Source organism: Microtus pennsylvanicus, chromosome 4 (genome assembly GCF_037038515.1).
Source record: "Microtus pennsylvanicus isolate mMicPen1 chromosome 4, mMicPen1.hap1, whole genome shotgun sequence".
Classification (NCBI taxonomy): Eukaryota; Metazoa; Chordata; class Mammalia; order Rodentia; family Cricetidae; genus Microtus; species Microtus pennsylvanicus.
In genome coordinates, this window is record NC_134582.1 from 9706579 (window position 1) to 9724523 (window position 17945).

The 17945-nt window shown below is 45.5% G+C and overlaps 1 protein-coding gene across 1 annotated transcript in view; it reads right to left on the reverse strand.

Annotated features, from left to right (window-relative positions):
• Positions 1 to 17945, reverse strand: part of Pstpip2 (proline-serine-threonine phosphatase interacting protein 2) — a 67994-nt gene that overhangs the window by 29734 nt on the left and 20315 nt on the right. Inside the window, exon 2 of the mRNA XM_075968213.1 lies at positions 2186 to 2286. Coding sequence (XP_075824328.1) covers positions 2186 to 2286 — 101 coding nt within the window. The remainder of the gene's footprint in view (positions 1 to 2185; positions 2287 to 17945) is intronic.

Here is a 17945-nt window from a genome sequence, read left to right on the forward strand (position 1 = left end):
GGCTGCTCACTGATACCTCCAAGACTGCCCGCCTCCTACAGCTGTCTGGGCCACCTTTCCTGCCAGAGCCCTGCAAGGAATCCCTCTTCCATGAAGTTATCCCAGAATTTTGTTGCTTCACATGTTTTGTTTATTTATTTTTATTTATTTATTTATTGTATTTTGCCAATTCCTAATTCTTTTTCTTTTTTCTTCCAAGACAGGGTCTCAACTATATAGTTCTTGGTTGTCTTAAAATCATTACATACACCAGGCTCACAGAGATCGGCCTGCCTCTACCTCCTGAGTGCTGCTGGGATTAAAGGCGTGTGCCACCACAGCCTGGCTATTTTGTCAAGTCTTCTTTTTTGGGGGGTGGGGGGAGAGTCGAGACAGGGTTTCTCTGTGTAACAGCCCTAGCTGTCCTGGAACTCACTCAATAGACCAGGCTGGTCTTGAACTCACAGACATCCTCCTGCCTCTGCCTCCCAAGTGCTGGGATTAAAGGCATACACTGCCACCACTCGGTTTATCTTGCCGATTCTTAATCTGCCTCTTCAGAGCTCTTGAATATAGTTTTTAATATAATTTGTGTGCTTGCTGCATTCTCTGTGCTGTTATATTTATAAATCTTATCTTTCAAATTGGTTCCTAGAAACTTTTGAACAGGCATCAATGGAGAAGAAACGTGAGAGTCAGAACTGATGTTGTAAAGTTTACGAGCAGATTTGCTGAGGAGACATTACATCACCCAAAGTAGAACTTAGCTAAGATGGCACTGCCTCCAAAATACACAGAGGACAAGAAGTATACTAACCAGGTCTGTTGAGATCAGTGAAATTTAGGATGTTAGGATGCTGGTGTTTGTTACAAAGATGGATCCTCAATTAGGCTTCATTCCCATAACAAAAGAACTAAATTACAAACTGTCATATCAAAGAACATGACTTTAAGGGGTGCCTCAAGAGGCTGCACAGGCCCTGGCCTGCCATTGAGTCCCCTGTGCCCTTGTCTGGTAAAACATACTTCTGCCAATGGGCAAGCTGACCCCAGGTAACAACTCTTGGAAAAGTACAACACTGGTGTACTAAATAATTCTGGCAATATCTTTGTTGTGTAAATCTCTCATCTGCCCAAGTGGCTAGTCTCATGTCTCTGTCTAAATGGTTTAAAGTGTGACCTGGGACTGGACCTAAACTTAAGGATGACAGTGTGTGTGGAAGGCACAAGCCTAGGGTGTGGATGAGTTACTAAAACCATCTACGCATGGCCGGTTCCCCCATGGGCATTAGCCAGAGCTGGATACATGCCATGCTAAAACAAAACAAACAAAACCTTTTTTGAGAAGGCATATTAATATTTGTTAGGAAATATAATTTTAAGGTGTGTGACTTTTGCTTATGCTGCATTTGTTTAACTCTGCGAAGCTGTGATTCTTTGTCTAAAACACCTGATTGGTCCTAATAAAGAGTTGAACGGCCAATAGTGAAGCAGGAGCAAGGATAGGTGGGGCTGCAGGCAGAGAGGATGAATAGGAGAACTCTGGAGAAGAAGGAGCAGCAACAAGACAACAAAGAGAGGAAGATGTCAGGGGCCAGCCACCCAGCCACCCTGCCACCCAGCCACCCTGCCACCCAGCCACCCAGCCACCCAGCCACCCAGCCACCCTGCCACCCAGCCACCCAGCCAGCATGGAGTAAGAGTGAAAGTAAAATATAATGAAGTAAGAAAAGATAAAAGCCCAGTGGCAAAAGGTAGTCGGGATAATTTAAGTTAAGAAAAGCTTGCGAGAAACAAGCCAAGCTAAGGCCAGCCATTCATAACTAAGAATAAGCTGTGTGTGTAATCTAATTGAGTGGGCCCCTCAAAAGGCCAAAAGGGTAAAACACCATACAACAAATATTAATTCTAGAATAATGCCAGTCACTTCTTGGGATGGTTTCATACCCTGTAGCAGAGGGTCTTCAGAACTAGTGAACACAATCAAAAACAACAAACACAGGGTGAGATGGATCAAGGGTGAAGTGCTTGAGGGGCAAATCTGACAGCCGGGGTCGGGATCCCCAGAACCCAGGTAAAGGTCACGTACACACTGCAGCACACGCATGCCTGCATACTAACAAGAAATAGCGTTCTATAAAAGAAAGACAACCAATTCCCGGTCCGGGAGAGGGGGTGGGGCATGTTGAAGGCCTGAGTGTCTTACCGTTCTTTTAAAAAATCCTCAAATTCCTTGCAGTTCTTGCGGCCATTGTTCAGGTGCTGGATGATGCTGTCATAGCCGATAGTGCTGAGAAAGTCTGTGTTCTGGAGGAATGAACAGCAAGGCATCAGACCAGGAACAAGCATGAAGAAGGGATGGGGCAAAAGGGGCAGGAAGCTGGTATTGGGACATCACTGAATCACTTTTACAAAGATATGTGACCCAAGAGAGTACAGGAAAAAAAGCAAAAATAAACAGCTGGGAAGAGGGGTTGAAACGATGAAACTGAAGAGCCACAAACCAGCAGGGACAAGAGAGGAACAGAGACTTAAGAGTGAGAGGTGAGGCAGACTCAAGTCCCTCATGGACCTCCACTCACACCTAAGTCGGGACAGGAGAGACGACAGCCTACTGCAGCCTCTGGCTGGGAGCACCTTCTCATTGCTTGGCAGAAACTGCCTTGGGCTACCAGGCGGCGGTGGTGCACACAGGTGGATCTTTGTGAGTTTGAGGCCAGCCTGGTCTACAGACTGAGTTCCTGAACAGTCAGGCTACACAGAGTGTGGTAGTTTGAATGTAAGTAACCCCCATAAAGTCACAGGGAGTGGCACCATTAGGAGGTATGACTTTGTTGGAGTGGGTATGGCCTTGTTAGAATACATGTGTCACTGTGGGGGTGGGCTTTGAGGTTTCCTATGCTCAAGATACTTGCCAGTGTCTGAGTCTACTTCCTGATTAATTTTTAAATATATTAGTAAATACAATCTGAAGATCTGGAGATTACCCAACAAGAGCATGACATCACAGGGAAAACCTGTGGTGTGCCAATATTCTCTTCCTGGTCCACGGCATTCCCTGGAGAATCGACCACATTTGGTCCCTACTCTTGTCCCATAAGTCTGAGGAGGCAGGCAAGCACAGAGAAGCATCTCCTCTCAAAACTAGAATGAAGTACCAAGGGGACATGGGGATGGGAAGAGAGGGGGAAAGGGGGAGGGAGGGAGGGAGGGAGAGAGAGAGAGAGAGAGAGAGAGAGAGATTGCCTCAAGCTACAGGTTCATTTTAATCAGGGGCTAAACAACAGTCAGTTTGTCCTTAAACCTGCCTTAAACCAAAGCCCCTGACATCTCCTCCCACAACCAGGAAGCCCCTGACATCTCCTCCCACAGCCAGGAAGCCCTCTTGACGGACTGGAACATCCACAAAAGTAAGCACAAGGCACGTAAGAAGGAAAGCCAGAGTGGAAAAAAGTGGCCACTGACCCAGTGGACTCATGAACCGGGTCTGGGCCAGCACTGCTGCACATGGTTCCTGGCTCTAGTTTGGGAAAAAGAATATTCAATCTTTAATTAGCAACTCCACAACCCCCTCTTCAACACAGTATTTACATTATCCTTTACAAAATCCAAAGCCAGCCTCTCGACTCTCAGGTTTTCTGGGTGGCCCAGTTCCCTCTTCTGAGTTCTCTGAATTTGGCACTCTGTATTGCTCACACACAAATTTCTGTCCCAACTCTATTGAATGCGCCTTGAGTTTTATTCAACACTGTCAACCGCCCCTGCACCCATCACAGAAAAATCTCCCTTAATGTTATGTACCTCACAGGCCCTACGCAGAAGTGTGCAGGGTGAGATGTCTCCATCCTAATACATAAGGACAGGACAACAAAACATATCCCCTGGGGACGTGAAGAGAGGAATATAGGCTCATTGTCAAAGTCATTTTGTAGACAGATGTCTCCATTCCTACCCATCAAGAATGCTAGACTTCTCTGTACTGTGACATCTGGGAGGTGGTTTCCCTTTTCTTAATTAAGGGCACAGATAGTTTAGGTCTAGTGGGGCAAGGAAGCTAGAACAGTTTCCCGAAAACACAGACCTCCCAGCTGCAAGGCTCAAAAACAAACAGGTGCCCCGTCACTCTAAACCAGCGAAGAAAGAGAGGCAAATGAGAACCAAGAAAAGAGTTTCCCAGAAAAGCAAAGCACCCGGCGCCAGCTCCAAAGCAGCAGAAGACTGGCCTGTGCTGGCCAGAGAGCAGGAGTACCAAAGTGAAGGACAGTCAGATGAAGCAAAGCAGAGCAATCCACACGCAACCCAAGATAGACCAAGTCACACAGCACCAAGGGAGAGAGCCTGGAGAGAGCTCAGTGGGCAAAATGCCTGCTTCACACAGTGTGAAGAAGTGAGTTCGGTCCAGGCACCCACATAAAAGTCAGGGGTCGCAGCACGTGCTTGTCACTGGCAAGGTAAGGATGAGCAGATCCCTGGAACTTTCTGGTTAGCAAGCTTCAACTGCTCAGCAAGCTCCAGCACGAGACTGTCCCAGTGAGAGAGTGTCCCAAGAAATAAGGTGGACAGCTCCTGAGGGGAACTGCCAGAGGCTGGCCTCTAGCCTCTATACACATAGGGCACAGAAGCTTATCAGCTAATTGAGACCACAATCAGAGACAGTGTTTGTTAGGCTGAGGCAAAGACTGGTTTTTGAACCTATCTCTTTATAGTAGGGGCACCAAGCATTATGTCTGAATTTTTATGATCTTGCCCCAACCCATGGTTCAGTCAACAGAGACCCTAAGGAGGGGAGTGAGTTCTAATGTCTATGGGTAACTAGGCAACTATCATGAAATATGTTTTAGAGTAGATTACAGAGAAAGTCACTAATTGTAGGAAAACAGGTGTCTTTAGCAATTAGTCAAAAAAGGGACTGCTAGTAATACCAGAAGGTGAATAAATTAAAATTAATTGGTTCTTAGGCTGGGAACTTAGAAGATGGCAGAAAGCTTTTCACACTATCTCAAGGTAAAACTCAGATACAGACTGCCATACTTTACAGCCTCCATTATCAGAGCTCATTAGTTAAATCAGGTGTTTGCACCATGGTCAGTTTCTCCTGGTACCTCCAGGCAGTGTATACTGGAGGCCCATGCCTCCCCTATGATGGTGCCAATTTTCCATAACAGAGACAGTGTCTAAACCAGAGGTCACGTATCTCTGTCTCCTAAAGGTTAACCCAGTTCACATCTGTCGTTTATCAGGGTTGGCCAGGACACTACTCTCAATTTGCAGGGAGAAACTCCGGCCTTGTAAATAAAACATCCAGCTGTAAAATGAAATGACCTAAGCTGATGGAGGCTTCCCAAGCATCTGAGAAAATAGCTCACTGTGAATGACTGATCCTTGATCTGCTGAGAAAGCTGCTCTCATTCTCCTAGACTTATAACTTCATATTCCTTTATTTCTATTTATTTATTTATTATTTATACAGTATTCTGTCTGTGTGTATGTCTTCAGGCCAGAAGAGGGCACCAGACCTCACCACAGATGGTTGTGAGCCACCATGTGGTTGCTGGGAATTGAACTCAGGACCTCTGGAGGAGCAGGCAATGCTCTCAACCACTATGCCATCTCTCCAGCCCCATATCTCTTTATTTCTACATTCTTATTTTTGGAATCTACATTTTAATTTTCTTATTCTTGGACTCTTCAGCCACCACTATGCTACATCCATGGCCCTAAATATGAGCACACACATAACATTTTTCAAGTCGCGGCCACTTAAAAGGCCTATGTAGAGAACAGATCCCTTTAAACCAGTTCCGTCCTGCCCCAGTGCCACTGTTATTGCAGTTCTTGCTTATTAGTGCCAAACTTCACTCATTTCTGGTTTATTCCTTTTTGTACAAATGAGCAGGATCATATTTTTTTTATTTTTTCCTCTGTCTCAGGCCAAAGCAAGTGGAACAGAGCTAGGAAGACCGCTCCATAGTTAGAGTGCTCACTGCTCTTCCAGAGGACCCGAGTTCTGTGCCCAACACCCATGTTGGGTAGCTCACAACCCCTTGGAACTCTAGCCTGTAACTCCAGCTCCATGGGATCTGATGCCTCTGGCCTCCATAAGTCCCCACACTCATGTGTATACACACACACACGCACACACACAAACACACATACATATACATAATTTAAAATGACAAAACTAAATCCTGGGAGCCTGTACTGTCTCTCCAGACTTGCCCCTTGAATACTTCTGAATCACATACAGGTGCACAGGGTAGAGGACAATAATGCTCTGATGGGCTAAGGACAAGAGCCATCCCGTAACCTCCTGAAACGTGCCATGTTCCACACGGTAACAGTAATAAATCATTCCTTATGGACAGGCTTCGGAACAATGCAGTTACTCTAAAAAACTGAACACCAGCCAGGCATGGTGGTGCTCACCTTTAATTGCAGCACTCGGTCAGAGGCAGGAGGATCTCTATGTGAGTTTGAGGCCAATCTACACAGTGAATTCCAGGACAGCCAGGGCCATAAAGAGAGAGGCTGTCTCAAAGGAAATAAAAACCTGAGCATCATTCCATCTCAGTTCCTTTTTGACAGCTGCCTAGAACTTGAATCTACGGCTGTAACACGCTTTATCGAGTACTTTCCTACATATGTGCACAAACATCACTTCCAAAATTTTACAGTGGAAACAGTTTTTAATGTTGTATAATTTATCTTAAAAGACTTATTCTCAGGTGTTCTATTTGTTTTTACTATTGTCTACTTTGAGTTGTGTGTGTGTGCGCGTGTGCACACTCACTTGAGTGTGGGTGTAAAAGGGATGTGTGAGTATTGTCACACTCCTGCCATGGCATGTTTGTTGAAGGCGGAGAACAACTACTAGGAATTGGTTCTCCCATTCCACAGTCTGTGGGATTTGGAGATTGACATGGGGTTCTCAGGTTTTGTAACAGGTACCTCCACCTGCTGACCCACTGCATGGGTTCTGCTTTGGTGTTTTGAGACAGGGTAGCCAGCCAGCTTTGACCCTCCCATCTCTAGAGTGCTACATTTACAGATGCACACCACTGTACTGAGCCCTGGTCTTTGTATTGTGTGAGTGTTGTTTATGTGTGTGATGTGTGCACACATGTGTGTGAAGGCGTCCAGAATCCGGAGAAAGATGGCAGGTGTTTGCTGTCACTGTCTGACTTTTTTGTTGTTTTGAGACAGTCTCACAGTGTATCCCTGACTGTATGAGAACTCTCTATGTAGACCAGGCTGGTCTAGAACTCACAGAAATCTGCCTGTTTCTGCCTCCTGAGTTTTGGGATTAAAGGTGTGTGCCACTGCATCCAGCTTGCCTTATTGGTTTGAAACAGGGTTTCTCCCTGTACCCAGAGCTAGGCTGGTGCCAGCAATCCTCCTGTCTCTAGCCCTAACAGTGTTAGAGTCACAAGTATGCATGTGGCCACACCTGGATTTTCACATGGCTACTGGGGATTTGAACTCACAGCCTCATGGTTTTTTTAAATTAATTTTTATTGAGCTCTACATTTTTCTCAGCTCCCCTCTCTGCCTCTCCCCCCACATTCAACCCTCTCCCAAGGTCCCCATGCTCCCAATTTACACAGGAGATCTTGTTTTTTTCTACTTCCCATGTAAATTAGATCTATGTATGTCTCTCTTAGGGTCCTCATTGTTGTCTAGGTTCTCTGGGATTGTGATTTGTGGGTTGGTTTTCCTTGTTTTATGTTTAACCACTATCCTCATGTTTATATACCTAACACTTTTACCTGCTCACTCATATGCCTAACCGTGGCTCTGTATTTTAAATTACAGCTTTAAGTGGTTATTAGTGACATATAGAACGCTATTGCAAACCTTTTAAACCCACCACTGGGGAAGAAGAAGCAGGCAGATCTCTGTGAGTTCAAAGCCAGCCTGGTCTACATAGCAAGTTCTAAACCAGCCAGAGTTACACAGGGAGAGTCCATGTCAAAAAAAGTTGGTCAACTCACCATGTTGCCTGTGTGTGTGTGTGTGTGTGTGTGTGTGTGTATTCCACCCCCAGTGTTTTGATAACCTCTTGGTACAGTTTCCGATATTTTTGCTCCTGCAGGGAGGGAGACGTGGTAGAAAGGTGTCCTGGAGAGAGGAAAATACGCAGAGGGCTCCAGAGCTGAACCGACCTTTTCCTTGAAGATAGCCTATTGCTGGAGGCCATCATGCCCACGTCAGGCACCTGCTTCAGGGTGTCATCAGCTGACACTGTGGCAGGAGTATCAGAAGCAGCTGTTCCACGCTCATCCGCAAGGGGAGGGCCCTGGCTGCAGGCCCAGTGTCCTCTAAGTGATCTCTCCATGGCTGCTCCCAGTTCAGCTGCCTCAGAGCTTGTCGCTAAGGACTTGGTGCAGAGAATCTCTGTGCTGTATTCTCTGTTTATCCTGGGTTGGAAAACTTTCTTCCAACCTCTGTCCATCTAGTCCCATCTGCCTTTTACGCTGCAGAATTTCCCACAATCGATGGCTCACCGGCAGGTCTTGCTCTGGTTTCTAATACTGCCATGTACCATTTGCTATTTTAGTATAGCTTGGAAACCAGATGACTGATAAAAAAGAGCATTCAATCTCCCATTCAGGGATGGAAGCAGGGAGTGAGGCCTCAGGTTATAAAAGTAGCATGTGTATATTGCAGGGAATTTAGACAGTACATAAAAATGCTAAGACGGCAATTACTCTCCACACGTGGGTGCATATTCCGATCCCCCCACCCCATCTCTTCTGAGTGTCTCACCAAGTGGTCTAGATTGGTTTCCAGTTCTAGTCCCTCTTCCTGTCTCAACCTCTGGAATGCTAAGATATTGCCACCACATCTGGCTTCATCTGCTTTTCTTGCTTAACATGTTCATGCATAGCATAGTGATTTTCCTGCCTTCTGCTTTCGCTTATTTCCAGTCCATTGAGGCTGCTGTTTCCATTAACCTGCTGACTTGAGAGGAGCGCCATTTACACACTGTGGAGGTCAAGCGTGGCTCCCACCTACAAAGCACTGCCTGAGGGCTCCAGGGTCAAGGTGAGTAAACAGCACGGCTGGGGCAGAAACTGGGTGGGGCGCCCTCCTGCCTTCATCTATTACTATTTCATTTGAGAAAGCTCAAGGACACACCCGCTATATTGACTTTGACCTTGTGTTTGGGAGAGTGTGGTGGAAGACACAGATCTCAGTTTTCACACCTGCTACGGCTTCTCTGACACTTCTCTAGCTGACTACGACAACCAGTTCTGAATACATAATGTGTTATGTTTATGCCACCAGTATCTATCTGCTTTCAGCGAAGAAACCCTTACGGTCCAGACACATTTGTTTGCTTATGCGGCTAGTCTTGAACTGTTTTTTTTTTTCGAGACAGGGTTTCTCTGTGGCTTTGGAGCCTGTCCTGGAACTAGCTCTGTAGACCAGGCTGGTCTCGAACTCACAGAGATCCGCCTGCCTCTGCCTCCCGAGTGCTGGGATTAAAGGCGTGCGCCACCACCGCCTGGCTTGAACTGTTTTTTTTGAATATGTCTTCAACTCATTTAGTCTAAGAAGGACTTGGAAACTCGAAACACTGTATATTTTAATCCTCCCCAAATCTCCCACATTCCAGTCTAGCCAATCAGTCAATAGCCAGATAGAAATATTTGCCCAAAGTCACGTGACTTGCAAATGGTAGACTTGGGGTTCAAATTCATGTTTCCCTTTCAGAACCACAAATAAAAGGACTTAGAGGCCAAAAAGTTGGATAGGATCCTGAGGACCAGAGTTCAGGTCCTAACACTCACATAAAAACAGGCATGGTAGCCTGCCTATAACCTGAGCTTGGAAGACAGATGGGAAATCACCAAGAGAAGCTAGCTAGACTATGCAGATCAGCAAGAGAAGCTAGCTAGACTATGCAGATCAGCAAGCACCAGGGTCAGTGAGACCCTGGCTCGGTAAATAAAGCCAAGGTCAATCAAGGACATCTGACATCTATCTCTGTCCTTCACACACTTACACGTGCGTGCATACCCACCCACACGCAAACACTATACATATATGCCCACATACCACACACATATAAACAGAAAAATAAATAAACAGAAAGCTGTGTGACCAAGTGCCTTCAGCAGACTTCAGTCTGTTTCACCATGCAGATTTTTGAACCTCAGCTTTTTGTCCTGTACGATGAAGACAAAGGGCAAGATGGCTCAGCAGTAAATGCACCTTTCCCCCAAGGATAACAAGCTCAGTTCAATTCCTGCTCCTCCACGGCAGGAGAGAAATGACTCCCTTAAGTTGCCCTCTGATCCTCCATATAAAGGCTGTGACACTCTTGTAAACACACATACACACATAGACATACAATATATTTATTTTAAAATATAGGTATTTATACTGTAAGATTATTGTAAGGCTTGAACAAGATACTCCATTTATAGCTGGTAGCCTAATTGTTAATATTAATCAACAAGAATTCATCCATAGTCAGATCCACTGGGGTAGGAAACAAAAAGAAAAGGAAAATCAAAGGTCAAATCTGAAAGTACAAGGAAATAAATGAACTTTGCAGCCTTTATCCCAAGTCCACGATTGTCCCTCAGGAGTTAATAAGTAACTGAAGCATTTTGGTGACACTGCGGGTGGACAGTTACAGTCTTTGTGGCTGGAGGCAGCAGTGAGAATATGGCTTCCTGTGTCTCACTTTCTCCCCCTGTGAGCATGGAAATGGCTCCATCACGCTGTGTTTATGGAGAATGCTGTGGTCTTCGATGCAAAGCACTGCGCATCTGTGCCCTCTATGCCCAGGCCTCACACAAATGCAGCCTTTGTACAAGGTGCCAAGCACCTGGCCTCCCTGTTCCGGGGGGCTCCCGAGGCTTCCAAAAAGCACCAAGGCCAATTTGCATGTTTTACTCAAAACTGGAGGTTTTAAAATGAAATGCAAAGCATGACCAGTCTTCTCCGGGCTCTTCCCTTTGCTGGCACCGCTCTGCCATCTCCCCATCCTGCTCCGCATGTTTCTGGTTTCTTCTTGATATCTCCTCCCAGCAGGACCCATTACGATTCATCTGTTTTCTGTTTCTTGGGGTAACAGATCTCAATGCCTGCTGGACTCTTAGAGGAGCAAACAGGCCCACTGCAGCTTAGAATTAGCAGGCCCAGACTGGGACTCAGGAATCTCCGTGGTTAACGGCTGCCTGGGTGGTGGTGGCCGAAGAGGCTCTTGGAGCTTGTGCCTGGAGATGCTATGTGTGGTAGACGTGTCAGGTGTGGACTTGAGACGTAGCACAGGACAAACGTGAGGATGCTTGATGTGGTGATTGTAGCCCCGACAGTGAGACGGTGGCTCCATGAGGTGCAGGCCCCATTTGCCTCTAGCTTGTTGTCTGTGTCTTCTGCCCACAGGCCACACGATAGGTGGGAGAGGTGGGGAGGGGCACAGAGAGAAGTCCTGAGAAATCCATGCAGCACGGTGCACAGGTTGGGCAGAAACTGGAGGTTCAACGTATACACCTCAAAGACTGAGTAAAAGCCAGGCTGAAAGCCGGAGAGTTGTGAATGTTGCCGTCCCTAGACATACGTGGGGAACATACGGAATGCCCCGTGGCCCGTGAACAGCAAGACTGTTTTATTATTATTATTATTATTATTATTATTATTATTATTATTATTATTATTATTTGGCTCAGACAGCTGCTATCTATGGCACATATAAGCTCACTGCTGGTTCTGAAAAGGTTTCTGTCTTTAAGTGGCTTCATGGTAAAGTGATAACCCATCCGCCAATGAGAATGTGATGCCCTTCTGATGTGCTGCACGTTACTGAGTCTTGTCTTCCTGGTCTTTGGGAGAGTTGAAGGGCACATGGTCTTCTCTGAGGGGATCACTTAGAGCCCAGACCTGGCTCCTCGGCTTTCCAACTTCCCTTCAGTCTGCCTCCTCCTCCTCATCCAGGACTCAAGGGTGGATGCATTCATGAGGTCTAATGTTCTTTCTGATAACAGCTTGCCCCCATTATTCCTCTGAGTCCTAATTATGTTTTGTCTTTTTATTTGTTTTTAAGGCAGGATCTCCGTTTTTTGTTTTTTTTTTTGAGACAGGTTTTCCCTGGCAGTCCTGGAACTCACTCTGCAGGCCAGGCAGGCCTCAAGCTCACGGAGATCCACCTGCCTCTGCCTCCTGAGCGCTGGGATTAAAGGCATGCACCACCACATCTATTTTGCCTTTTCATTTCTTGAAGTGTAATATATATAAAATGAAAAATACAGATGTAATTTTTTGAAAACTCACAATCATACAACTTATCTTTTTTCCAGAATGTTCTTTCCTGGTCCCTCCCACTCAGCTCTAGCAATCTCTCCCTGTTCTTACAGCATTGTTGTTCTATTTCCTTTATAATAGAGACACTAGGTTTTTTTCCTTTTCTTGTTGAATTGTGTTCCACTGTATGAATATGACACAAAATATTTATCGATTAGTCAGTTGCTATATGTCTGATTGTTTTCAATTTGAGACTTCGTAAGTAAAATTCCCACAAATACGCTTGTAGGAGTCTTTTTCTGCTTGTGTGGTTTCATCCCCCTTGGGTAAGTGCTTCCGGGTTGAGTTCTGGGTTATCAGCTGTGAGTGTGTGGTCAGCCTGCTGAGACCCTGATAAACCCTTCTCGGAAAGCCTGCACCATTTCGTGCCCTCTCACACAGCACACGAGCGCCCTGGTGGCCTCGCATCCTTGCTTGTGTCAATACTGACTTTTCTTTCCAATTTTTCACTTCTGTTTGGTTGATTTTGAGGGCAGGGTTGGTGATATGACCTCAAGGCATAGCCAAGAATGGCCTCCAAATGGAATTCACTATCCTCTTGTCTCGGTCCTCCAGTACTGGAGCTACAAGCACGTACCTTTGTGCTTAGTTCTTGCAATTTCAGCCATTCTTTGTGACTTAAATTTGAATTCTCCAGATAACTCCGATGTTAAGGAATTCTTCAAGGACTTTTCGGCAAAAGAAATCTTTTTTATCTTTTTTTTGTATTTGTGGTGTGTGTGCTTGCAAAGCTGCATGTCTGCATGTGTGGTGAGTACATATCTGAGTACCTAGGCTGTATTTGTGTGTGTGCCTGCCCGTGCCCTTGTATGCACGTGTGGAGGATCAAACTTGACCTCAGGAGTCTTCCTCCATCACTTTTTGCCTTATTCCTTGAGGCAGGCTCTCTCAGTTGATCCCAGAGCTCATTGATCTGACTAACCTCCCCTCTCTGCCTTCTAAGTGCTGAAGTACAGGTGAGCCAGCCCATCCAGCTGACATTTATGTGGTTCTGAGGATCCGATCTCTCATCTTCATGCCCACACAGCAAGTGCTTCTAGCCCCTGAGCCATCTCCCAGCCTGAAAGAAATATCTTTTATAAAGGGTATTCCTAAGATGTTCAAATATTCTTCCAAGTTTTCATTGGATTGCTCATATTTTTCTTAATTCTAGAGATGTTAATACATTCTATTTATGAGTCCTTTGGCAGAAATGATATTTTTGAACACTTTTCTTCCTGTCTGTGGCATCCATGGAGTTCCTTGATAAGCTGTTTTAATGAGTAAAGATTTTTTTTTGTTTGTTTGTGTTTTGTTTTGTTCTGTTTGAGACAGGTTCTGGCCACAGTGCAAGCTGGTCTCAGACTAGTCAACCTTCAGAGTCAGCCTTCTGAATGCTGGCGTTACAGACACATACCCCAATGCCTAGCTTTCCGAACTATGTTTCCAATGGCTATGGAGAAAATGAAAAAAACTAATAAAAGTGACGTTGGACACAGAATTTTTATTATATTGTCTTAACCCAAGATAAAAAAAGTTCAAATATTACACTCCGTCTTGTTTCACAACTGGATCATAAACAATTGTGAAAGTACTTTATATGAACCTTTGAACCGAGAGTCACAGAAAATAGGAACCAGGATTTTCACAGAAATGGGGAAAGTGGTGCCGGGACTGGTAATGCCAGTCCTTACTGCCCAGTAGGTAACACCATGTTGGCAGGCTGAAACCAGTCATGAAGGGGGCTTTTACACCATGAATAACTGGCAAATGCTAGAGGTCAGACTGTGGTGAGGGGGAAGGGTTTGGTCATTCACCTGAGTGTACAGACACGGTACCCACAAGGACACATGCAGAAGGCAGGGTGTGCAGACACAGTACCCACACACATGCAGAAGGCAGGGTGTGAAGGCAGGGTGTGCAGACGCGGTACCCACACAGACACATGCAGAAGGTAGGAGAAGATGCTGGTTCTCTTCCTCCTTGCCTCCGTCATTCCTTGCTTTATTGCCTTTAGACAGGGTCTCTCTCTAAACTAAAAGCTTGGTGTTTCCGATGAGGCTAGCTAGCCAGGAAGCTCCCAAGATCTGTCTGTCTCTGTCCCACAGTGCCAGGTTTACAAGTATGTGAATGCTGAGCACTCACCCAGGTCTTCGGGCGGCCATACGCTCACCCAAACCAGATATGTTCTACTCGAGTGGGCTGGTCGTTAAACGCTCAGCAGCATGTCACTGGGAGGAAATAAAGGCTATAGTAAGCCAAGGAAGCATGAACCATTCCTGAGGTGGTGGGACAGACTTGGAGACAACTTACACATATTTCCTGGCTCTGTCTGTTTAAAGAGCCTAGACACAATGAAAAGCAAATGGCAATAACCATGCTTGAGTATAGGGCTTGATAAATGGTAGCTCGCTGGTCTAGGGCAAGGGGTAAGCCTGTAAGAGAAGAGGCCAGAAGGCACAGGAGTGTCCAGAGGATGGTTGGAATATAGCAAGGGGAAAGGATCCAGTTCTAAGAAACCCCTCAAACATGAGACAAGCATCAAGATGAGTAGTGATGGTAACACATTCACTGAATAAATCCATGAATCTCATACAGAGAACGACCAAGAGACTCTCTGTTGGGGGCTGCAGACCCCTGGCCCCTTGACTTTCTTTGCCTGCTACAGACCCTTTGCCTGCTGGAGTGAACGGAACAAAACAACTTGTTTACCTGTGCCTGCAGCTGCTCTGAGCACGAGACCTTGATGGCAGGGGAGTGAATTCTGGTGGGTTTTACAGCTGAAAATACCAAGAGCTAGGGCATGTGTATCAGTTAAGGGTCCCTATATAAAATTCCCTGGAGCACAATAAACTTGGCATTCTTGTGTCAAGGATAACCCGTATTCCCGTGTCTCTGTCTGTCTGTGTGCGTGTGTTTTTAAGACTCCAGCCTAGTTCCCGGCTTGTGTACTGACCTGTAGTGCAGGCATTACAATTCTCCCCTAAAGCCTCTGGAAGGAACCAGTCTTGCTGACACCTTGATTCTAGCACAGGGAACCCCAGTTTGGACTTTCTAACCTCCAGACAATGGAAGCGTGCTATTTCAATTCACGTTGTGATCATTTGTTACAGCGGTAACAGGTTGCTAGCAAAGGAACTTTAGCCAAAGGACCAAAGTCACTACACCAGCACCTCACATGGCAGGCCTCCTGTCGCTGAAAGTAACTCACCATTATCTCTGCAATATTCCTGGCAGAAACGCACTGTCTGGACTTAATCATGAGGAAACAGTCACACTCAAACTGAGGGCCACTCTGCAAAGTAACTGCCCTGCATTCTTCACAAGCGTCAGTCATAAGGTGTCAGGCTTGAGAACTGCTCCAGGTTAAAGGCGGAGGCAGAGTCTTGACTAAAGGTAATGCTGTGTACTCAGGAAAAAGCATTCTCTTCCTCTGTTAGAAAGGACACTGCTTATTTGGACAGGGACAAAAAGCAAACTGTGCCTGATCTTTTGTTTTAGTGGTTTGGGAAACGGGGAAGACGTACAGGTAGCCATTATGGTGTGGCACACTCAGTCCCAGCTACTTGAGAGGCTGAGACAGGAGCTTGAGGCCAGCCTAGCAGCACAGGAGCACCGCTCCAAAAGCAGGGTGGGGTGATGAAGGTATACTCCTGAAATCCCAGCAGAGGTGCATGCAGGAGGATCATAGGTTGAAAGTATTCCTAAGCTACATAGAAAGGTTGAGGCCAACAGCAGCGACGTGAGATCATCTCAAAAGAGAGAAGAAAGAGGAAGAGTGGGAGAGAGAGAGAGAAATGAGGGACACGGGTAAAAAGTACCTGGGAATTCTCTGTGACATTTTTTGCCACTTTTTTTTTAGAAATCTAAAATTATTTTTAAGACTATAAAGAAAGCCGGGCGATGGTGGCGCACGCCTTTAATCCCAGCACTCGGGAGGCAGAGGCAGGCAGATCTCTGTGAGTTCGAGACCAGCCTGGTCTACCGAGCTAGCTCCAGGACAAGGCTCCAAAGCCACAGAGAAACCCTGTCTCAAAAAACAAAACAAAAAAAAAGACTATAAAGAATTATAACAAAATACTTCCTATGCAAAATAAAAAGACAAGTAACAAACTGAGGGGGACGACAGTGTCTAGGGAGGAGAAATGTGGGTGGCAAGACCCTAAAACCACTTACACTGGAGGAACAGAAGCTTTCTTCCAATGGCCAACACAGAAACAGGTTGCACCTTAAGCCAAATGAAGTAGAAGCACATGTGTGCTTGCTTGTTTGTGATGGGGTTTCCCACTGTACCCAGGCTGGCCTCCCACTCAGGACCCTCCCACCTCAACCTCCAAAGTGCTGCAATGACAGATGTGTGTCACCATACCACCAAAAATCATTCTTAGAGAAGGACAAGCATGAACAAATAAAAGGTTGCTAACAGACAAGATCTAATTTTTCACACAAACACTAGTGGAGCATCTCCAACATCAGTGAGAAAGTAGAGAAAAAATATCACTGATGTTTGCTACTGGCACAATCTTTGAGGAAAAAAAAAACTGACAATACCCATCAGAATTTAACTCCCTATGGCCTCTGACTAGTAAGAACTCATACAAGAGTAACAACAAAATGTGAAAAGGCACACACAGGTGTTTACTGCAACATTGTAGTGGCAAGCCTAACATTCAGAAACAAAGAGTTTTCAAGAAAAATTAATCCCAAGTGGGAAACTGAACAACTATGAAAGAGTACGCATTGTCATGAAAGTATTCACAGATAGCATACAAGGAGAAGGAAAGGCGCATCTATGTAAGCCCGTCTATGTTGCATTCATTATATGTCATTGAAAGATAGTCTGCAGCCAGGCGATGATGGAACACGTCATAAATCCTAGCACTCAGGGGGCAGAGGCAGGCGGACTTCTGTGAGTTCGGGGTCAGCATGGTCTACAGAGTGAGTTCCAGGACAGCAAAAGCTACACTGAGAAACCCTGTCTCTTATATCTATCACCATACACAAAACTCAAGTCCAAATGGATCAAAGACCTCAACATAGAGCCAGCCACACTGAACCTTATAGAAGAGAAGTGGGAAGTACACTTGAACACATTGACACAGGGAACCACTTCCTAAATACAACCCCAGCAGCACAGACACTGAGAGAAACAATAAATGGGACCTCCTGAAACTGAAAAGCTTCTGTAAAGCAAAGGACACAGTCAACAAAACAAAATGACAGCCTAGAGAATGGGAAAAGATCTTCACTAACCCCACATCAGACAGAGGTCTCATCTCCAAAATATACAAAGAACTCAAGAAATTGGACACCAAAAGAACACATAATCCAATAAAAAATGGAGTACAGACCTAAACAGAGAATTCTCAACAGAGGAATCTAAAATGGCTGAAATACACTTAAGGAAATGTTCAACATCCTTAGCCATCAGAGAAATGCAAATCAAAACAACTCTGAGATTCCATCTTACACCTGTAAGAATGGCCAAGATCAAAAACACTGATGACAACTTATGCTGGAGAGGTTATATGGAAAAGGGAACACTTCTGCACTGCTGGTGGGAATGCAAGCTAATACAACCCCTTTGGATGTCAGTGTGGCAATTTCTCAGAAAATTAGGAAACAACCTTTCTCAAGACCCAGTAATATCACTTTTGGGTATATATCCAAAG